Genomic DNA, 23,470 nt, shown 5'->3' with positions numbered 1-23,470 from the left:
AAGTCGACTGCTTATTTTCATCATGATTTTACATAGGAATCACTGTTACAAAAATCAGTCCCACATTCTTTCCCCCTTCATAAGAATATACACTCAGAACTTTTTTTCTTAAACTAAAACACTTAATCTGCCAACTAAAAATCAGCAAGAGAACCAACTGGCCACTTTTCCTACAAATACCTCAAAGTCTTCAACAGCTGCCTCAATGAGAAAGCCATCAACTTTGACAGCATAAAACCCCAGAAGAGATGATCTGGCAAATATCCTTTGAAACACTGGGAATCTTGGCAGCTTGAACGGCATCACAGCTAAGATTCCCACTGACCAGCTCCATGTAGCCACTAGCCAGCAACCCTGTGTGTATGTGACAATACATCAGCTTTAGCTATCAGACCAGTCATCTGCAACATAAATGAGTATACCTAAGCCTGGGAAAGTGGGATTGCTATTGCTGATGATTTTCTGCCACTATTTCATGCCTTCCATTTTATGAAAAAGGAGGAAAACTTGCATGCTTGTTTTAACAAAACTGAATGCAGAACCATACAGAACATTAAAGGTAAGACATTACTTTACTGATGCCCATTACATGCTGCTACACAATATGCCAGGACAACATACGTTCATCACTGTATTTTTCCTGATGTGCACATATGCAAGACTGCTTACGTTCGACACTGTCCCACACAACATCCCTGTCTCTAAATTGGAGAGACATCAATTTGATAGATGGACCACTCAGTGGATAAAGAAATGGCTGGATGGCTGCATGCAAAGAGTTGTAGTCAATGGCTCAATGTCCGGCTGGAGACCAGTAATGAGTGGTGTCCCTCAGGGATCGTTGTTGGGACTGGTCTTGTTCAACATCTTTGTCAGTGACACGGACAATGGGATTGAGTGCACCCTCAGCAAGTTTGCTGATGACACCAAGCTGTGTGGTTCGGTTGATACGCTGGAAAGAAGGAATGCCATCCAGAGGGACCTTGACACGCTTGTGAGGTGGGCTGATGCCAACCCTCATGAGGTTCAACCGTGACAAGTGCAAGGTCCTACACCTGGGTCAGAGCAATCCCAGGCACAGCTACAGGTTGGGCAGAGAAGAGATTCAGAGCAGCCCTGCAGAGAAGGACCTGGGGGTGTTGGTTGATGAGAAAATGAACATGAGCCGGCAGTGTGCGCTCGCAGCCCAGGCTCGCAGCCCAGAAAGCCAACCGTATCCTGGGCCGCATCAAAAGGAGCGTGACCAGCAGGTCGAAGGAGGTGATCCTGCCCCTCTACTCTGCTCTTGTGAGACCTCACTTGGAGTATTGTGTGCAGTTCTGGTGTCCTCAACATAAAAAGGACATGGAACTGTTGGAACAAGTCCAGAGGAGGGCCACGAGGATGATCAGGGGACTGGAGCACCTCCCGTATGAAGACAGGCTGAGAAAGTTGGGGCAGTTCAGGCTGGAGAAGAGAAGGCTCTGTGGAGACCTCCTAGCAGCCTTCCAGTATCTGCAGGGGGCCTATAGGTATGCTGGGGATGGACTCTTCATCGGGGACTGTTAGTGACAGGAGAAAGGGTAAGGGGTTCCAACTTAAACAGGGGAAGTTTAGATTGGATATAAGGAAGAAATTCTTTCTTGTAAGGGTGGTGAGGCACAGGAATTGGTTGCACAGGGAGGTTGTGAATGCTCCATCCCTGGCAGAGTTCAAGGCCAGGTTCGAAGAGGCCTTGGGTGGCATGCCTCAGTGAGAGGTGTCTCTGCCCATGGCAGGGGGGTTGGAACTAGATGACCTTAAGGTCCTTTCCAACCCTAACTATTCTATGATTCTATATGTAAGGGTGCTGCCACAGTTGAGCTGCTGCTGGGAAAACGAGCCAGGTTAAGTTTTCTATAGGAAGGATGGAGAGTGAGGGGAATGGACAGCTGGTGAGAGAAGGACCTGTATTAATTATGGGCTTCTAGATTTTGTTGACAGGAAACATACACGCAAGCTACAAAAAGGTGAAGGAAGGGACTGAGTGCAAAGGCAGGATGCCGCTTTTCTCTTTAACTATAGAGCATCTTCACATGGCTACTTCTCTGTTCACCTGATTTCTAACCTTCCAGTAGAGAGAAGTGGCTAGAAACTTCAAGTTTCACTCCATAGTTCTTAGCAAGGCTACATTTAAAGAAAACTAATTTGAAAGCAATTTTCAAAGCAATAAGGTCATATTTAGACCCCTGGTATTGCACAGATCTTTAAAAGTACTGTATGAAAGCAGCCAACATGCTATCTACATGTTCTTTCCCTTAACACCATGAAAGTACCAGCACCTCACATGCTCTAGTTGATCTTTTCTCACTGAAGGGAGCACTTTTCAACAACTACTTGACAACCAGAATCTTGACACCAGTTAGGATGCTGCAGACTTAAAAAATATTCCATTGAATTTTCCTAAACAATTCACCTTAGACACTCAATAAGGTACCCTTCACCACTCTTCTTATTCATTTTTGTCAGGGCATCAAATTGAGAAATCATACTTATTTTTGTACTGATGATCAAAGCATATTAACAAACAGCTAACATTATTGGTTTAGCTCACTGTAACTTAGCAGACCTCAGGTGGATGCACAAACAAGCTGTGCTTCTGGTTCTTTGGGAAACGAATAAACAAAAACTGAAGTAAAATAAGCATACAAGTAACAATGTTAAATTCTGTAACTTATTTCATGGTGTTTGCTGGGATTACGACAACAATTGCTTCTGCGCTTGTAACATGAAATGAGAAGTCTGACATTTGACTCAAAGTGTTCCAATATCTTCAAATAAAAGAAGAAATCAAGGAAGAACCATTGCTACACACAGAGTACTGAAAAGAAGCTGGTTGAACAAAAAGCTTGCACCATAACTTCCCCCACAAATTCTTAACAGGTCAGCATTCATAGAACATGCTTATTGTTGTTTTCAACTAAATAGGAAGTGGAAGACAAGCTCCACTCTTCAAATACATTTTTCTGTAGAAATCTGCAACACATTTCTGTCTGCAAAGAAATGATTTCACACCACCACTGCTGTCTACTGGTTTTAATCATTTTGTGTTCTTCTCCAATAGCCACCATTCTGTGTTATGGAAAACAGAAATTTTAAGAGATGATGTACATTGGGAAATCCGGACATGCTTGCATGCACATCAACTCTGCATTCACCATTTCATTAAATCAAGTTGATCTCATTTTCTCCAAAGTTTCTGAGTGAAATTTAGTCTGCCTCAGCTATAGAACTATGACTAAAGAACACCCTCGAACAATACATGAAGCAAATGGGCTCTTAGTAAATGCTTCTAATGAGTAATATAAATCTCAGTATTGTGACCACTGCAGTATTAGCTATTGCTTTTTCTCCTCTCAAAACATGACATCAAAAGGATTTCAAAAGCAGAGAGTGGAAATCCACTGAATCACTTTGCCTACCCTAACAGCACAGCCATGCAAAACCAAACTACAAAACGACTACATGTTATGTACTTCAACTCTGATTTAATCCAAACATCATGCACTCAGCAGGGTGTTGGCAAGGATGCTGGGTGACATGAAATCTGGATTGCCACTAAAATGCAATTTGTTGATCAAGGTAAAACCTATAGCATGGTTCCAAGCAGTTTTCTTAAAATCTTTAGTACAAGGTATTGAAGAGCATGTCATAGAAAGACACAAAAAGTTATCATGGGTATCTGGCTACACAACAGAGCTTAGGTATTGTTCTTGGGACAAAAGGGACAATGGATAGAGGCAGACTTAATCACTTCTATCTCATACGCAGTAGACCTTTCCAAACCATTCAGAATGGTTCTTTACCTACTGTCCTGTTACTAATTAGATGCTAAATACATGTATGGAGTGTAATATATGATAAAAAATGGAAATTAATAGGAAATAGCTCATACTGTGATTCCTCACTTGTTTATTGAGAAGATCTGGGAAACAAAGCTTATTCAGAAAGGATCAAAAAAATAACTTGTAAAATAGAAGGGAAAAAAAAAAACCCTCAACTTGCAAGACAATCTGGCAGTGAAAGCAGGTCAGCCTGTCAACTGCTCACAAACACTAAAATCCTGGGCAATGACAAGTAAAGCATACGGATAAAAGTCCTATGAGACTACGTGGTAATTACAAATCTGGGCAAACCCCTGTACCTCAGCATCTGTCACTGAGCCATTCCTCTTTAACAGTTCTATGTAATTGCCTGTGGCTTAAGACTGGTAAGACTGTCATAAAGCATTAACCAATCCAACAAATCCATGTAGATAATCAAAAAGGCATACGGCTTAACTGTAGAAAAGTCAACTCAATCTGTTAAAAACCCCATTTAACTTCACCGTCAGAATATCAGGAAGCAAAGAAGATGAGAAATGGAAAACCAAACTTCTATGTAGCTTACTAACAAATTCTCATTAAACTGCACTGCAATAAGGGACTCAAACTGGTGTTACAATGATCCATACATGCCAGGTTTTTTTCCAACATCAATCTATTGGGGAATAAGGGATTTTTTTTCCAAAATGAAGTCAAGCTCATGCTTTCTTCTATTGTGGAAGTACTTCAGACATCAGATCCTAGTGCTGCTTCATCTAGATGCCTATTATCTAGCTTTACAAGGTCAGAAAAGAGCATAGCTTTTATAACACTAACTCATTTATTCAAAATTTTCTGCTTTCTGGAATGGTTTAAAGGCAACAAGGCTTAAGCAGCTGCCACAGCATCACCTCTGCCCTGCACCTTGTTAAGTGCTGGCCAATTTCAGCTGTATTTGACTTGTATTTGTACTTGAAATTTGTACACTTCTTACAGCTTTCATAAAAATAGGAGGAAGTGTGAAAGACAAATTTCAGCCCTGGCAGCAGAGAAGGCTGTCGGCAAGATCAAATATAAAAGGAGACGGCAAAGAATCCATGTAGGAAAGGAAATGATAGAACTAGGAGAAAACCTTTTGTCAGATACTACACATGTTCAACTTTATCAAACATGATAATTAAACTAAAGGATATAATACTACAGAAAGATGAGCTCTGAAACTGCCATTACTGATGTAAAGTAGTTGATTTCTTAGTAACTTAAGAGGATGTTTCTGTATCAGTGCTGACACCTGGGTAGGGACATTTCTACATGGAATGCTTCTCCACAAGATGCTTTACAGCTCATCTAACCGTAATCCTGCTCTCAGCAATGCCAATCTGTGTGGTTAAAAAGCTCCATGGATGGTGTAAAACCTCCTCTTGCTCAGAATTCACAAGTTATACAAATTATGTTACACATTTTATTCAGGGATCAGAAGATAGCTGATGGGTAGGTAGCACTGTTAGCCATATCTATCCCTAAGAAAAGGGAGAGGGAACCATGTTCCATGTTGTATAATGATTCAATGTGGTATTTCCAACAGTCAGTTTCTCATTCACAGCAAATTGTTTACTATGGGACACTGCACAAAGCCCAGCACTTTGAGGCTGAAATTTACATGTGAAGTAATTCAACTGTTCTCCTTTAGCAGCTCAAGACATTTCAGGTTTCACCTAAGTAAATAAAAAAATAAAAATCAAACAACTACTAATAGGAAAGTCTGATACTTTTTGAACTAGGAGTTAAATTCCATTTTATTTCCAGAAGGACACTGCATGTGGAAGCAGAGCTCTTAATCTAGACTTTATGATAGAAATTACTAAATGCCATGGCAGTCTGAGAGAAGGAAGACAGTTCTCTAACTAGACACCATGAAAATAAAATATTAATTCCTTTACTGATCACCTGAATAAACAAAAAGGAAACAGTTTCTCTGCATCTGTAGAATTTTGGTTTTAAATTAGTACAACTGTAAAACTGGTTTTAAATTATTTAATCCAAAAATATTCAATTTAGTGATCAGTTCTGGTACAGTAATACTTTCCTGCACTACTGAGATCTTAAAGAATAGTTTTAATACAGCTGATGCTGTATTAGTACAAATATTTATAAGTATTGTATCTAAGAATACATGCTGTAAATTGTGAGTGATTTTAAAGTTGGCTTGTGAACAAAAAAAATCATTTCTGTCAGCAGATGAAAAAAAACAAACTATAAATAGCTATCAATTCACCAAAGACTAAACTTTCTTTTTCTTTTCTGTTAACAAGGATTTCTTATCTAAAAGTAACTTGAGCAGGAAACATAAGGACACATAAAAATCCCTAAGGGTGCACCCAAACCTTTCAATCAGAAGTTATATTTACCCAAGGGAAGAAGGAGGCTGGTTATACACAGCTCATAACCACACTAGTTATTGTCTTCATTTTAGAGCTGAAATAATGTAAAACATTTACGGCATGCAGTATTCTGCAGTATAAATACCACTCTGCTACCAGTGTTGTTAACGGAAGAAGCAAAGATAATAGTATGACAAAAATATAAAAATAGGGTAAGATGCAAAAAGCCATTAATATGACTTCTTCCACAAAATAGCTTTTTTAATTTTTTTTTTTTTTTTTTTACTATCTATATTTGTCATAAACACGGTCTCTGACAGAGGCTCAATGACCAGATTTGTCATAAACATGTCTCTGGTCATGAAGAACTGCTGTAGTAGTTTCACTGGCAGTACCACTAATGTAGGTTTGTTGGGTTTTTTTAATAAGGGAAGGTGTTATTACACACATTTATCTCAAAAAGTGTGATTCTGCTTGTCTGTTTTTAACAATCTGGAAATCTGAATTTTGAATGCAGTTGCACTTTCAATGTAACTTCCAAGCTTTCACAAATCAGTTTCTCTCTCCTTTGTTCTGGACAGCAAGGAATAGAAGGTAGAACAAAAACCAGTTTTACTTTATCACCAAAAGCTGTATTACCTCCAAATATTCCAGCTAGAACTTCTTCACTACTTTTTCTCCAGATACTTCCTTTTATGCAACCATACCATTAGACTGACTATAAGCCACTGGAAGGTATTTTTTCAAAATTCAAGAAAAATAAATATACTCTAAGTTCAGTTTTAGAAATGCTGAATAACTTAGGCAAAACGAGCCTCAACCTTCCTTTTGAGAATGTCAGACTTGTTTAAATACTCTGTAATATACACAAACCTACAATGATTCATAAATATGACTTCTGACTCTTCGGAAAACCTACCCAGAAGTCTCTAAGCTAAATATCTACACTCAAGACTAAACCAGAAGGGGACATGTTAGGGTCTCTCTGAATTCCTTGCTCCACGATGCCACCTACTGCAAATCTGCGGAACAAACTGGAGGCAGGCATTTCCAAATGCAACCGTGCAGGAAAATTACTCCACTCTCAGAATCCTGCTGGATGCCTAAATAATGTATTTCAGTTTATGCGTACAAAAGAAAATCTTAAAGAGTATTAAAGGAATTTTTAAAGCTATTTCATCAATGTTATTGAGTGTCATGGGAATCACAGGGAACAGAAAATAGCCTCTCCATTTTAAATAATGTCACTTGACAGAATCCTGTTCAGCTTTGATCCACATATTCTAATGGCTCTTACCAATAATGTGTATCTTTTATACAATAAATTTTTCCAATATTTTTACTTTTACAGAACTCTTGCTTAAGGGGAAATACAGGAGGTAAAGAGCTTTCACCAAAAAGAAATACAAAATGTCTTCTGGTATCGTCACCATTTCTCTTTGAAAGGATTTATCCCACTATTAGTGTACTGTACAGAAAATAACCAGACCTAGAATGCAGGCTATAATGCTACTGATGCAGGGATGGTCTTTTATGCCTTGTTTTTTTTTATTCCTGAATGTCATGTAACCACACATAGTAAATTGTGGTTTGGCATCAAAAGATTTCAGTGACTTTTATGACTTTAGGTGACTCTTACTATCACTAGCTGCTATGAGGACCTTAAATGCTTACCTACTAATTCCTTCACGAATATCATTCACAGCTGACATCAGTTTCTGCAGACCTAAAAGAGCTTCTTCAAATGAAGACTTTGTAGTCACAGTTATCGTGCCAGGGCCCAACTTTTGGAAAATTTCAATACTAATATTTAAAAAAAAAAAAAAAAAAAAAAGAGACATTGAAAAGCTGTTAATAAAAATTATCAAAATACAGAGAAACTCAGTATCTACTGTATGCACTGTATTTTGGCTATTAAAAAAACCCAAGGTCAAATGTAAATCTATAATAAAACCACATTAGCTAAAATATTCTTATAATAAATGGCAGAAAGACCACACCCTACAACTGTACTTCTCTGTTTAAAGTTTTCCTTGGCAACTATATTCTGTAACAGTATTTTACCTTTGACTTATCACTAAACTTCACTTCAGAATGAAAGTCTTCAGGCACAACCTGCACACAACTAACTTTCTCTCTCTTAGAAGAGAAGTGTTCGGTTAAAGCAGCAAAGTTTCCATCAGTTTTTCAAACAGCTTCATTTTCCAGATTTACTGGAATGGTCTTGACACCTTCCCTGCAATGGTTGCACTGGGAGGACGAGCTCTGTGCACTCATGAAGAATTATCCCCACAGGTACAAGGTAAGTAGTACTTTCTTGACATAAGCAAGAAGAGTGTGAAGTGACCTCTGATTCTAAACTTTTATCCTCTTTTCACAGTATGGTCCTTAACAGGTAGTAAGAGCCAACAGTTCAGTTGCCTTTTCATTATGAAGTGGTACACTTGAAAGAGCTATTCCTCAATGCCTATATAAAACCTTCAAGTTCGCAATTAGTATTCCAGTAATAGACCACATTAAGACTGTTCTCTGCCGCATAGCTTACCCAAACACCATATAAAGCTGACATCAATTCAGATTTATCTGCACTGGTGTAAGCCAAGATGCTGGTGCAACTGTAAGGTACATTCAAATGCCAGTGTAGAAATGGTATTGGTAGTTACTATCACTGTTTATTAGGAGAGTCTGTAACAGACCACTAAAAACAGAGCTCCTCTGTGAACCCAGCCCCTCCTTCAAAAAGATTTCAGATTAAGACTACAAAAAGAAAACACAGTATCTATTCAGATTTTGTGAGAGTACCCAAAAGTACGGCATCTCAGTGATTTTCAAGCATATTTTTCAAAAATAACCAAAATCATAGTAAATAATCTAGAGTTTAATTTCCTGCAATTTCAAGTTTATATAAGAAAGGAAATTCATCACTAGATTCTGCATGTGGATTTTATAGACTGAAAGATTTTGCTTAACAAGAAAATATACTGTATTTCAAATTGATTAGTGTTTTTTTTTTTTAAAAACTAAAGTATTTTGCATAAGCTACTATACCTCGACACAACTTGGAAAGAAAATAACCACAAGAAAAGCTTAGAGCTTGAATGCCTCTTTATCAATAAAGATGAGATTTCCATGGATGTATCCCATTTGTGGCTCTTACAGTTTTCAACGCCATTCTCTCAGGCAGCTTACTTCAGCCACTGTCCAGAAAAAAAGCAGTAGACTAGACAAATCACTGGCTGTATCCACATAACAATTTGCATGCTCCTAATTCCTTTGTGTGACAAGATGTGTGATTTATTTATTATTTTTACAATTTTGATTAATTACATTACTAACAGCACCTTCTCTAAAACAGGGGGAAAAAAAAGGCAGTTTCTAAAGCGTGCTTTTTTGAAAATTATCTAAGGTTACATAGAAGTTTCAACTTCTCCAGCATAACATACCTGTACATGTTTATTGTATTCCATACACCTTCAAGGACTGACCAGATTTCCTGGTGCCTGCTTTCTTGAGACGTATGAAAGCTTGGATGTAACTTTTTTTCTTCAGAGCTTTGTAGATCTGGTGTCATTGCTTCCATTTTTTCACATACAGCATTTTCTGAAAGAACCATGATGTCTTCTGAAAAATCTTGCTCACTGTCTGACCTCACCTTATAAAACAGTTTAGCAAATAAATAATGAATGCATTTGGCTCCCAATTTAAGAGAACTTGAACACTTCTACATCTTCTTTAAAGCAATGCTTGAAAAAGCAAGACTGAACTCTTCTCAGCATAACTATCTTTCAGTTATGCCAAGAAGACATGGTCTCTGCATCTAAAGCATCTTTTGGTCTTTCACTAAGTCCTTCTTCTATATGTATATATTGGTATTTATACAGATAGGTAACTGAAGCAAAGGGAAACAATATGCCAAAGGTTCCCAGGCATGACAAGCAGGCATAAACAAGAACTGCTTCTTACTCTACTCTGTATCACACATTTTCCTCTGCAACAGCACGAAGTACTTACAATATGTTACCATTTGGTAAACTGGTTCAGAAAATTTGTCCAGGTTAAACAGATCTGGCAAAACCTAGTCTGTATAAGAGCAGTTCTCTGTGAAGTCAAATAGTTGCCAGGACAAGCACAGGACAAAACCAGTTTGCAGACAGAAAGCCTGCTTCATATAGCAGCACAGTTCACAGAACTGTGGATTAAGTGACTGACTGCAATGCACACTGAAGTTACAACACAGTAGCCAAGCAAGACTCCCCAGATCATCCTTCATCTCTTTGATCACCTTCTTCCTTTCCCTTGCAGCTTTCTCCAAAACTGAAAGGAACTTCTTACGATATTCTGACCCGTATTCTTTCCCACATAGAGGAGTATTTCAAGTCATCCATGCTCATTATCCTATTTTCATGCCATCACATATGGAACTAACAGTAACCACAAACCAAGACACCAAAATTTCTTCCACATCAACTCAGAGATCAGCTGGAAGTAAAGACATACTTCTCAGAACACAAAAGGTGTCAGGACACCCCCCCCCCCCCCCGACTATCACAAAGTACGTGATAGAACAAGTCTTCTCTTTATGTGTAGCACCGGAGCTACCAAGACAACAAAAGCTGAAATAGCACACTAGGAACATATACTAGGAATAATAGTATTGGACAAATGTCAGAACTAGAAAGAACATTTTTAATCTTAAACGTGCTTTTCTGTCAGCTACAAACGCAATAGAAAACTAAGATATTTTTCCTGAAAACAGCTAAATAATGTTTTTCAGTCACCCTCCCAATACTAACACATTTATATTAGGGGAAAAAGCCAAACCACAAAGTCTACCAAACATACATAAAGGCAGATATTTGCTATATTAAAAAGTTAGATTTGGAGTCTAGAGCAAAAACACTGTAGAAACAACATCTTCTGCAATAATTTATTGAAATTACGGAAATAATTCAGAAATCTAAGCCAGGTTTATAATACAAACACAGAGCAATATGAAGATGTTAGCTGAACAAATACTACAGCTCCCCTTACCTCTGTAAGTGTTTGGTATAGCTTATTCACTTCAGCATAAGCTTGGGGAAGTACACCATTATAGTCTGACCTTGAACTGAAAGCATGGAATAATTTTTTGGATTCCTGGAGCAAGATACACACTGTTGAAGGGTCAACTGGTTTACCTGGTATTTAGACATTATTATGGGGAGTGAATAAAAAAAAAAAAGGCGTATTTAATAATCAAATAGCTGAACTGAAGCACATAAAAAGCCTTGAAAATAGCTTAAGTATTACATAAAACACTCTCAAAAGAAACATGTGAAACATATCACTTCTTAATCAAGTCTTCACCATTTATCCCTGGATCTGGCAACAGGATCAACTGCCATACCTGAAATAATTCTGCAGAACATATCCCAAGAGCAGTATCTCTAAAAAGGTATGTCTGTTCAAAGCAAATTCTTAAAGGTATCTTTAAATAAATGAAAGGGTTTGTTCCGGGGTTTTTTTTGTTGGCTATTTTTGAAAACAAGGCTCCCTACTCTCATCTACCATATTAAAGCAGTCGTTACTCCTCCATAATTTATTTGGCAAATGCAGATCATTTTGCCACACATAACATTGTGGCAAAGGAGAAAGAAAGATTATTTGCTGTTTAAAAATAGTTTAGAGACTTTGGTTACCATTAATATATATATTTACTAAATGTTTATCCCCAATTTTTGCAGGTACATAAGAGACTTCTGAAATAAATTCTCACATGCCTGATAATGTCCATACAAACCAAAGCCAACAAGAAACCCACAAATGTTTCAGAGATATTTTTTTATTATTATTATTTTTGCAGGTCATACTTGGACCATATGGGACCAGAGCCTGGATACACCTGAACTTGGCATAAGCTCTCTCTTTTTCTTTTTTAATACAATTAATAGCTCATCAATTTCAATTCAATTCTGCCTTTAAGGCTACAAAAACAGTGTTGGGATTTTGTCACCCATCCAGGGAATAAATTGTGGATCAACAGAAAAGCAGATGAGACTGCCCAAGGCATGGCTCCATTTGGACAGTCTTAAATTGAAAAAAAACAACAACAAAAAAAGCCATAGAAGATGGAACACATTACTATTTTAACATACAGAAGTAGATACTTTGAAAAGACACATACTTCTGTACTTCCTAAAACCAGAACAGGGTGACTTTTCTAAAAATTCACAATCAACATTCTCAGATTCTTACCTGTACAAAGGTGTCTATACAGACATTCAATAGTTGAAAGCAAACTCCTTGGCACAATATAACCAAAAACAGCCACCCAGTGTTTTCTGTAACACTTCAGCAAGTTTGCTAATGTCCATGGTGGCTTCAGATACAGTATCTGAAAGACAATATGTTATAGATTCAAAGGTTGATTTTCATACAGACATAATCCTATACATTTCACAGCTGCTCTATTCTTCAATAATATTATGATTTGTGCTTGCTGTAGAATTTCAATGATTCCTCAGAAATATGCTATATTCAAATTTAACAAGTTTATTATTAGAAAAGATTTGATTCAGCAGCAGCATGGATTAAACAGTGATGCTCATGTAGAAGCATTTAGTGTACAATCATTTTCATTATTTTGGGTTCCCCTTTCCTCAAAAGCTCCAAATATTCCAGTTATCACTTGAAGTGATTTCATGTGTTATTTGTGTACAAAAGCCAGAACAGTAAATATGCCTTTGATTTTCTAGTATCATTAAAAAACAAAACACACTCTTCCTAGCTGTGACTATATATACATGAAGTAATATACACATATTGCAACAAAATTGAAATTTATTACTACCAAGTGAAAACAGAGCTTCAAAAGATCCTAACAGAATTCAACTAAGATAATCAGAAGTGCCTAAAAGCTTAACATCTAACCAAAGTTCAACCTTGTGGAACAACAGTCATTCCACATAAATTATTTTTTTTATGAAAGCCACAGAGGCTTATCTACAATAAATTTAAACTTCTAGCTAACTCCTACCAGCTATAAGATGGAATCTAAAAGCATGGGTAGTTGCAAGGCACTTTCAAGTTAAGTATTTTTGAATAGAATACTTTTGAAAGAGCATTTGGAGGTTCTCATTAACATACTTGTAATTCTGTACCTGCACTGCAACCAATTTTGCTGTGAACAATTTTATCTATGTGTTATCTGAAAATACAAGTTCCAAGGAGGAAGTGCCTGAAACAACAGTGCCTCAATATTATATAAAATGTGATGGAATAACTTCTTGAAGGACATATTTACAATGCAGTGATTTAGCCATACTAAAAAAAAACCAAAATAGAAATTTAATTCAACTAGTAAAAACATTTCTGAAAATTCACACTGAACAGCCACCATCTCCATTACAATATTATTAGAAGACTATTATACTCTGCAGTCATTACTGGTCAAATAGAGTAATCTTGTTACGGAATGAAATAGTAAAACTGAGCACAGAGCTGTTCGCTATCACTGAACTGGTATTAGTGAACTAGGCAATTTTAACTGTTTGGCTTAGTAAGGGTACCAATATAGTTAAAATACCAAGGACACTCAAACCTCTTAATATAGTAAGATGACATAAAAAAACACCTCCATCCATAGGTTTCCAAATGCGATTTTCATTTCAGTCTCCAGAATACAAGATAAAGCTTCTCCTAAGCTCTTTTCAAGGTCTGGAAGTATATCTGGCCATTGTGCAGTAAGACTAGCATCACCTCTTCCTGTTTTCTTGAATTCTGTATCTGTCAAGCCAATGATAATAGAAGGTACTTATTGCAACTGTTTCTATATCTAATTTATGTTGATAGTACATAAATAACTTATACCCATAAAGGCAGACTACACTTTATGTTATAAAGCGGGTGGTCTACATCTAATTAGGTTTCAAGTATTTCTAGTTATACCCACCTGTACTGTGGGCATTTTTAATTATAAGCTACTAACCAAGAAGATTAATTTCCCAAGAGCTTTATTCATTTGTAACATTACTCTGCATTTCTTTTTTCCTTAAATAACTTCGACTACATACAGCCAGTGGGGTTATCAGTGAGTATGAAGATCACTCCTTAATACTGTAAGCTGGATTTCTGTCTTTGGAAAAATGAACAGGCAACCCAAGAATCAAGTTCTGCTGTTGAAGGTAAAGATATTACCACAACACACAAGGACAGATCTTAGCATACTGAATTTTATAACTACTAAGAATAGGACCCAAATTTGCTCAGCTGGGAAAACCTCTCTTCAGACCTAAAAAGTTCAGGATACCTTTTAAATTACTATGAATACAGGAAATTCATGCTGGTTTTTCTGTGAACCAAAAGTACATCCTATTTGAATTTCCCAGAACACATGTGTTCATGGACACATGTGTATTAACAGATGTGTTAATAAAGTTCTCAAACTTTCAGAAAACAATTTATCTTTGAAAACCAAAATTTGCCACAAGCAAAAGGCATTACAAAGATTCAAAGCATATAAAAACTGGTTACAGTAGAGACTATTCTCCCTCATCTGCACTGATTATTACGCGTCTCAAAAACCCGCATATGCATACATTCACATTAAACAAACTTACCACATTTTGTCTGTTGCAACTCAAAACAGTTCTGCTGCATGTTTACATTCAGATTCTGTAGAACAGTAACCAAATCTGCTTTGCAGAATGCCTTGACCTCACTCACAATGGCTTTATTACATAAATTTTTATCATCCCTAGGAGAAGAGAATTAATTGCTGACATAACTATGAGGCTACATTAAAAGAAGCACACTGAAAAGATCGTCTTTGGTAAGCTTACTTTGTGAGCTTCATTATATACAAAGCTTTCTTTCTCAAGCAATTAGAAGCAGTTAAAAAAATACAACCAGAAAATTAACTGAGGCATCTATTCTGAGAAAAAAAAAAAAAGAATACTGAAAAATGTTTCCAGCTTCATACTGCTTTAAGAAAAAAACACCTAGAAATACTACAGCAATGATGCCAAGTTGCTATAATCTTTGAATGCAAACAAGGCAATAATTCTAAGACAGTAATATCTTCTACAATTGCTACATTAAATTCTCATTTTCAACACTATTTTTTACTGTTCTACTGGTTGAATCGTTGTTCCAGATGCCACTCTGAAGTATATGCTGCTCCAGCAGTACTATTACAAAGATGCAGTACAAAGTTGGATCCTAGTACTTTCCCAAAAATTCCCACTGCTTATACTGATAAAATGTATTTTCAGATGAAAAGCACATCTGAAGTCACCTCTCTGTCTTTACTCAGAGAAACCTAAATCATTATCAACAGCCCTACCAGTACTGGGACTGAGATAGTATTTTCACCAACAACCTGATCCACATGTCAACTTAAACTGATGCAGTGTCTTAATCCTATTTACTCAAACTATGCAGGAAATGGTTCTAGCAAGAACCAAAGCAAGCTCTTTACAGTACCTGCCAAGAGAGTATTAGCCCTTTAAAAACTAGCTTGATGTGACTTGTATAAAATTGATAATCAGTACTCATAAGTCAACTGTTATCCTCACAAAACAAAAACAGAAGCCATCTTCCCTCTTTCTAAGATTAACCCCTGACAATGGTTATCACTGTTCCTAAACAGGTGAGCAGGAACAAAGTATCTAACTGAATTTCAATCATTAACAGAAATACTTTTTTCTTATTTTATAACTCCAGTAGTATTTTTATGAGAAATTGGAATAAAATCTGAGAAAGCTATGCTTTACAAAGATTTAAAACTGAATACTGAATAAACTTAATTCTACTTCAGGCTTCAAGCACGAGCAGCTGATTAAGTCTACAATATTTTTTTTGTATTATATCCTTCTACTCCAGCTTTAAAGAGGGTGACTGCTCTTCAAAAAGCTTACTTTAGAAACAGCTCTTCATTTTAAGATATTATTTGAAAATAGTGTATTTGAGACTAGCTTCCACCTTATAAGAGACCTAAAACCACACAGAACTCACGTGCAGAGTATGACAATAGCTTGAGGAAAGAGGTTCTGATACTGCAGACAACATTGTAAAACACGATCATCGTTGTTTTCATCACTCAGGCCATCTGCAAATTTAGTCAAAAATGAGCTGAATGTTCCGGAGTAAATCAACACAAGAAATTCTTCAGTGTGTCATGGTGCTGTTTATAAATTTAATAGTCCCCAAACAATGACAGAGAAGTGTAATCTAAACACAAATCTAAGCTTTGAAATATTAGGTACTACTCCACTCAAAAATGCTACGTTTTGCCAGAAAAGGTCATGTGAGCCACATGTAATTTAAGTATGTTACATTTTGTGATGACCAAGTCAAGCAAAAGCACACAACATATCCTTAGCTCATAGGTAACAGTAATTAGATGAATTATCATTAAGTAATCCCCTAGTAACCAACAGATATAGCTAGAAGTGAGAAACAACTAATAAACCAATAATGAACAAAGCACTAATGTGAATAAGGTATTTGCAAGCTACAGCCCTGAATATGCTCTGAAGGCTTCTGTAAGCTACTCCCTAATTTTAGTTAGCAAACTGCAGAGTGAAGACTGTATTAAACTCAAATTTAGTGCTAAGGTTCACACCAAGTGAACTGCAACGATTAAGTACCCAAAACAAATTGATTGCACATATATTACATATTTTTTGAGAAGCAAGTTGCATGGATTGTCCCCACAATTTTGAATCTTGATTTTTGAGACACATGTAGATGAACTGGACTGCAGGGATAGCTTTGTCCCGAACATGCTGCAGCATTTTCCCCTTCTTCAAGTTGTCCAGCTCTTGTAGAACAACCCAGGGAATTATTAATGCAAGTCTGCCAACACCTGGAAGTAAAAAAAGAAAAAGTTAAAAAAAAAAAAAAAAAAAAAAGGAAGAGAGAGAGAATAGAGAGAGAATACAACCAAAAAACAAATACATTTTAAAGAGCCACTCAAATTACTACAGATTATCAGACAATTTTTAGTTCAAACACTGTATTTACGCAAGTTCACACTGTTTTGGCCAGTAGTTTTCATATTCCATGCCCATGTATTTAGCATTAAAAAAATTAACTAAGATAAGCCAGGTTCCCTCTTTCTAATTTAACCTCAAACTGGTACTACATTGGTTACATGTAAAAATTATAATATTAGGCAAACAAAAGGAAGACGTGATTTTAATCAACAGACTGCTTTAACAACAGTATGTAGCAATATTATACAGCATATTTGGAGCAATTATCACCTTGTCACAAATTAGCTGTAAAATGGTAACACAAGGTGACAGCAGCTGAAGTAACAGGCTCAAAATACCTGAATGACCATGACAGTCAATGTGCCAAAACAATCATCAAATAAAAGGAGCAACAGTTTTTTCTAGTTTGCCAACCAGCATTCCTAAGACAGGAACAGGCAGTATGAATATTTGACCATGGCCGCATTTGTATGTAAGTATGGTCTGAATTTTAAAACCATTATATATGAAATACACAGTGTATGAGAAATTTAATGACTGTTCTATTGGTCCATTCAGGACAAAAACTGTTTTCCTTCTCATTCACAATAAGAATGCCATCTTAAAAAAATACGTTAGCATCCTTCTGCTTTGTAATAGAAAGGTCAGGAATCAGCAGCCTTCTGAGTTTAACAGGTCTGGTGCAGGACCAGAAATTGGGAGCTGCAATAGTCTGAAAAAGGCATTCCAGTGTACACAATGCAACACTCTTCCTAATATGGGAAAGAGAAATACAGTATGATAGAGTCTTGAAAATTACTCAGGCCCTTATTATTTTCCAGGTAGCCAGAATAAGCGTACTCATGAACTGGAAGTACCGAAGAACCTTACATATTCTGATAGATAGAATCATAGAATAGAATTGTAGAATAGTTAGGGTGGGAAAGGACCTCAAGATCATCTAGTTCCAACCCCCTTGCCATGGGCAGGGACACCTCACACTAAACCATCCCACACAAGGCTTCATCCAACCTGGCCTTGAACACTGCCAGGGACAGAGTATTCACAACCTCCCTGGGCAACTCATTCCCGTGCCTCACCACCCTTACAAGAAAGAATTTCTTCCTTATATCCAACCTAAACTTCCCCTGTTTAAGTTTGAACCCATTATCCCTTCTCCTATCACTACAGTCCCTGAGGAAGAGTCCATCCCCAGCATACCTATAGGCCCCCTGCAGATACTGGAAGGCTGCTAGGAGGTCTCCACAGAGCCTTCTCTTCTCCAGGCTGAACAGCCCCAACTTTCTCAGCCTATCTTCATACGGGAGGTGCTCCAGTCCCCTGATCATCCTCGTGGCCCTCCTCTGGACTTGTTCCAACAGTTCCATGTCCTTTTTATGTTGAGGACACCAGAACTGCACACAATACTCCAAGTGAGGTCTCACAAGAGCAGAGTAGAGGGGCAGGATTACCTCCTTCGACCTGCAGGTCACGCTCCTTTTGATACGGCCCAGGATACGGTTGGCTTTCTGGGCTGTGAGCGCACACTGCCGGCTCATGTTCATTTTCTCATTGACCAGCACCCCCAAGTCCTTCTCTGCAGGGCCGCTCTGAATCTCTTCTCTGCCCAACCTGTAGCTGTGCCTGGGATTGTTCCAACCCAGGTGTAGGACCTTGCACTTGGCATAGTTAAGCTTCATGAGGTTGGCATCAGCCCACCTCACAAGCGTGTCAAGGTGGCATTCCTTCTCTACAGCGTACCAACCAAACCACACAGCTTAGTGTCATCGGCAAACTTGCTGAGGGTGCACTCAATCCCACTATCCGTGTCACTGACAAAGATGTTAAGCAAGACTGGTCCCAACACCGATCCCTGAGGGACACCACTCGTTACTTGTCTCCAGCCAGACATTGAGCCATTGACCACAGATGCCAAATATGTCCACCAACAACTGACATGCAGGATCCTAATCCTGCTAACATTAAATTGCTAAAAGCTTCACAACCTATTAAAGCCAACATTACAGCCAGGGTCTGCAATTTGAATTCCTGAGAAATCGCTCACACATTTTGTGAATTCTGTGATGTTTACCAAGACAAAAATAAAAACGAAAAATAAAAATGCTGACTGCTTATCAGATTTTAAATGTTCTCAGATTTGTAGGAAATTAAAAAAAAAAAAAATAGGAAACACGATTACCACCAGTGGACCAAATGCTTAAAAATATGTTTTTACAATAGGCAAGATTTACTTACCTCTAAGAATTCACATATGTTCATGGGAACATTGACCATGATTCTCTATAGGTATGTAGATATAAGTAGGTTCTAGTTTCTAGGGCATAGTAGGTTCTAGTTTCACATCTGAACTTTCCTTGAGAGGCTGCTTATCTGGGTTCACAGAACCTGCCTCTTAAGTGTGAACTTTCTGTCTCTGTATGAAACCTGCTACCTTTTTAAGGAGTCCAAGTTAGTTTTTCTTCACATAGCCTGAAGTTCTTACAACATCTCTATTTTCTTAAAATGACATTGATCACCATGTATTCACATACCTGGTATATTCTCACATTTCAGGGATCTGACAAACTCAAGGTGACTAATCATTATATTTGTGTCAATCACCACTAGTACGTTCAGACCAGAAGGAAAAGTCTCTGGGGAAAAATAAAAAAAAAAGTTGAGGAAAAAAAAAAAAGATCATTTGTGCACTCTCTATTCAGAACATTAGCTACTTGCAAGTAGATGCCAAAGAACATCAACCCATGACATACCAGCAGAAATATCTAAATCCTGCTCTGGAAGATCTATTTCCATACTCGTAAGTTCTCCGCAAGTCTCTACTACAGGCAGCATCATCCTCTTCTGAACACGGGCAACATGCAAATCTTCCACTATCTGCATCTACAATGAAAACAATCTGCATCAATTTTAAGTAATCCTGCATGAATTGTTCCCAAAAAGATACTTTTACATGAATGCTGTTAACACTGGCTAAAAATGAAGCATGAAAAATTTGAAACTGGTACAGCAAATGTAAAGTCATGAGAACTTACGGCATATCCTCTGCTATAAGAAGCCCACAAAAGATATCCGAAATACAGCCTCAAAGGAAGATTTGTTTATGACATTTGTACCCAGTACCCTGAAACGTTTTTCCATTTTTGCCTCATAGAGTTTCCTTACTGGCATTTCTTAGAAAATACAACTTTCAAGTTGGAAAAGAGGAAGGACAGAAAATGGCATAGATGCAAGTAACTATGTTGGGGCCCTACATTGCAGAGAGTAATAGAAAGCCAATCTTCTATCTCTGAAAGTTCCTGATGAGCAATACTTCAGCAAGTTCATTTAGTATTTGAAAAAAATGCTCCACATTTTTTGAAGTACAGATCATAACACAACAATGCAAAATACTAGCAAAGGTCAGGGAATTTTCCAGCTATACAACCTCAGTGCCATGAGTTTTTAATGAAACATAGAAGTGTTAAAGTATTACTAACCTCTTGGTCTGTTTCAGGGATCTGACTTTCTTGAAGAGGTGGAAAGACCTCAGAGCTCTGTAGGAATTAAAAAAAAGAATAAAAAAATACCAACACCACAAAACATCAAGGAAGACTGAAAAACAAATAATGTCTATGTCAAAGAGCTTTGAAATACAGCTCTTCAGAGTTAAGTACAGCACTAACCTTTTGGACAGACTTTGTGTCCTCACCTTCTTGGTAGGTGTCAGATGTGCATGGGACTTCAAAATTCAAGAAACAAGTAGGAATGGAAGTAGAACATCTATCAGTCCTCTAGAGAACAATGAATATTCCCAAGTGAATTGAAGAGGCAACATAAAACATATTTTCAATATCCATGATGAAGCATCTACAGCATCCTTTCAAAAGGGCTTAGAATCTACAGCATCCTTTCAAAACGGCTTTTATTTTCAAATAAATATAGTAGATTACACTGTAAGCCTATTTTTCCAGTCTCCTGTGGGTTTTTTACTATGTTATTCTTGCTCTGGGCAAGACAATTCTTGCTCTGGGCAATACAAGACAGACAAGGATTTAGAAGAGTGATTTAAGCAACGGGTCACTAAGATGATTAAAGGACTGAGGCATGTCATGCAAGATTCTGAAAGAGCTGGTACTGTTTTGCCTAGAAAAGGGAGAGTCTTACCAATGTTTATAAACATCTGATGTGAGGATGTAGACCCTTAGCAGTGCCCAGTGCCAGGAGAAGAGGCAATGGGCACAAACCGAAACACAGCGAATTCCATCTGAGCATTAAAACCTCCATTTATTTCAGTAAAAGTGCTTAAACAAGCTTCTCAGGGAGGTTGTGGAGTCTCCATCCTTAGAGATACTCAAAGCCTGACAGGACAGTGCTGGCAACCTGCCCTAAAAGACCCTGCTTCAGCAAGGGGGCTGAACTAGATGATCTCCAGAGGAGCCTTCCAACCTCAACGATTCCATTATTCTGTATGTCATTACTATCTTTGTGTATGCACAAAATGATCATGCTACTTCAACGTGAACTGAAATCAAGAACAACAAAAAGTAACCATGCTCAAGATATATTTAAGGTCCAGAGTCAAACACAAGCTAGAACTCAGAAATAAATCAATCACAGCCAAACATGAAGTTCTGCAGGAAACATACAAATTTAGTCCTAGACCTACAAGAAATTCTCCTGGCATCACTTTGTCAGCAATGAGCACCTGTTTAGCAGGCAGGTTTTCATTGGTTCAGTTTATTCACTCAAAAAAATGATACAACCATGTCAGCCCCCCCAAAATTCAGTTAAACTGAAATGGAAGTATTTCACATCCCTTAGCAGCAACACTATGAAAGCGCATGTGCAGATACTATCCTAATATGCAAGATCTTTATTCTAGTTCGTTTAACCATTTAGCAGAGAAACATGGTTTAAATTGGGATCAGAAAGATCCATCTAGTTAGCTATGAAATCCTTTTCAAAATCTGTAAGACAGTCTGCTTAGATAAAAATATACCTGTCCTTCAGAAACTAGCCTGAAACAAGAATTGGGTTCTCATTACCTGCTTAAAACATAATGATGTGGCTTCAAAGTCCCTTTTTTCTTTCTCTGTATTACCAGCAGCTTTATCAGAATTGGCATCCTGTTTCTTCTGTTTACAAGAGTCCCATCGTTGTAGCATTTCAGTCGAATAGTGCGAGGGTGTATGTTTACTCACATGCTGTTTTTTCTTAGAAAACTCTTTACATTCATCTTCATACTCTTCTTCCCAAGTACTAGATAACATATTTGGCCTCTTAGTGAAAGACCTATTCTCATGCACAGTCCGCGTAGAGGTGTCAGAGTGCTTTTTTGAATTTCTGACGTCCTCACTCAATTTTTTTCCATCTGCCTTTTTACGTGGTACATGTGAATCATGGACAGATGACCTAATTTTTTCCAACATAGTTTGTTCCCCTTTTAACTTTAGTTTACAAAGTTCAGCCTTCTCTGTCTTTTTCTTCAGTGCCTTGCTCCTCTGAACTGCAAAGCTACAAAATCTTTTTCCTTCTGTCCCATCAAGATGACTTTTGTTGTAACTTTCCTTGCTAGTAGTCACTACATCAGGAGTGCGTGTACTTTTTCCACGTTTAATTTCTCTGGCTTTAAATTCAATAACTACTTTCTTTCGCTTTTCAGTTTGGATTAAATAATTGTCTGTGGTTTTGTTTCTATTTGAAGATTTTCCTCTGGATTTTCCATCAGTGCCATGAGAATTATTAGAACTTCGGTCTTGCTTCTCCTCTTGCCCATCTTTCTCTGTTTTGAATCTATAGAAACATCATGAGAAAAGAAATGCAATCTAGCTCAGTTAATGCAAGAATAAACAAACAAAGCAAAAACAAAAAAAAAGTCTGCATTTGATTTAGGCAGTCACAGCTAAGTATTTATGAGTACTGGTTCGGTACATTCTTAAATACGAACTTGCAGCAATACCTGTGCTGTCTGACACACCATTTTTTGTATTTACATTGTTTTCCTAGCTGGACAGCTATTTTAGCTTATCAAATTGAGAAAAACCTTTTTCTGTATTCACTATCTATTAGTTTAAGATGACCTTCAAAGACTAGTTTCATCACACAGATAATTTTTAACAGCAGTTTAATGATGTGATGTGCATCACCCTAAAATTCAAGTGCGCAGCAGTTCAGCTTGGTTGCCAGCATCAAACACTGCACAGCTTTCAAACAGTGCAGAATAGACAGACTGGAGAACCAGGTAAAGGAATAATTGACAGGGACAATTTTACAGAAATAGTGAATATGAAAACCGAATTAGAAACTTTCTTAT

At 37.4% G+C, this 23,470-nt stretch overlaps 1 protein-coding gene across 6 annotated transcripts in view; it reads right to left on the bottom strand.

The window, feature by feature from the left end:
- The window catches only part of SWT1 (SWT1 RNA endoribonuclease homolog), a 37,287-nt gene that overhangs the window by 7,972 nt on the left and 5,845 nt on the right, over nucleotides 1-23,470 (bottom strand). For 4 of the 6 annotated variants that reach the window (XR_010611477.1, XM_065674220.1, XM_065674216.1 and 1 more), the window contains exons 4-16: nucleotides 22,203-22,950; nucleotides 20,841-20,948; nucleotides 20,655-20,711; nucleotides 19,929-20,058; nucleotides 19,710-19,811; nucleotides 16,860-17,048; nucleotides 16,196-16,289; nucleotides 14,800-14,936; nucleotides 13,815-13,966; nucleotides 12,437-12,575; nucleotides 11,234-11,379; nucleotides 9,646-9,854; nucleotides 7,877-8,005 (exon numbers count right to left, since the gene is read on the bottom strand). Coding sequence is in view for 5 of the 6 variants with exons in the window: in XM_065674220.1 (XP_065530292.1) it covers nucleotides 7,877-8,005; nucleotides 9,646-9,854; nucleotides 11,234-11,379; nucleotides 12,437-12,575; nucleotides 13,815-13,966; nucleotides 14,800-14,936; nucleotides 16,196-16,289; nucleotides 16,860-17,048; nucleotides 19,710-19,811; nucleotides 19,929-20,058; nucleotides 20,655-20,711; nucleotides 20,841-20,948; nucleotides 22,203-22,950 (2,340 nt within the window). In the remaining variant the exon portion in view is untranslated. The remainder of the gene's footprint in view (nucleotides 1-7,876; nucleotides 8,006-9,645; nucleotides 9,855-11,233; nucleotides 11,380-12,436; nucleotides 12,576-13,814; nucleotides 13,967-14,799; nucleotides 14,937-16,195; nucleotides 16,290-16,859; nucleotides 17,049-19,709; nucleotides 19,812-19,928; nucleotides 20,059-20,654; nucleotides 20,712-20,840; nucleotides 20,949-22,202; nucleotides 22,951-23,470) is intronic. The other 2 variants (XM_065674218.1, XM_065674219.1) reach the window with 2 other exon arrangements.

This window comes from Lathamus discolor, chromosome 3 (assembly GCF_037157495.1).
Source record: "Lathamus discolor isolate bLatDis1 chromosome 3, bLatDis1.hap1, whole genome shotgun sequence".
In the NCBI taxonomy this organism is placed as follows: Eukaryota; Metazoa; Chordata; class Aves; order Psittaciformes; family Psittacidae; genus Lathamus; species Lathamus discolor.
Note: the sequence above shows the minus strand (reverse complement) of the source record. Positions and strands in the feature narration are given on the sequence as shown.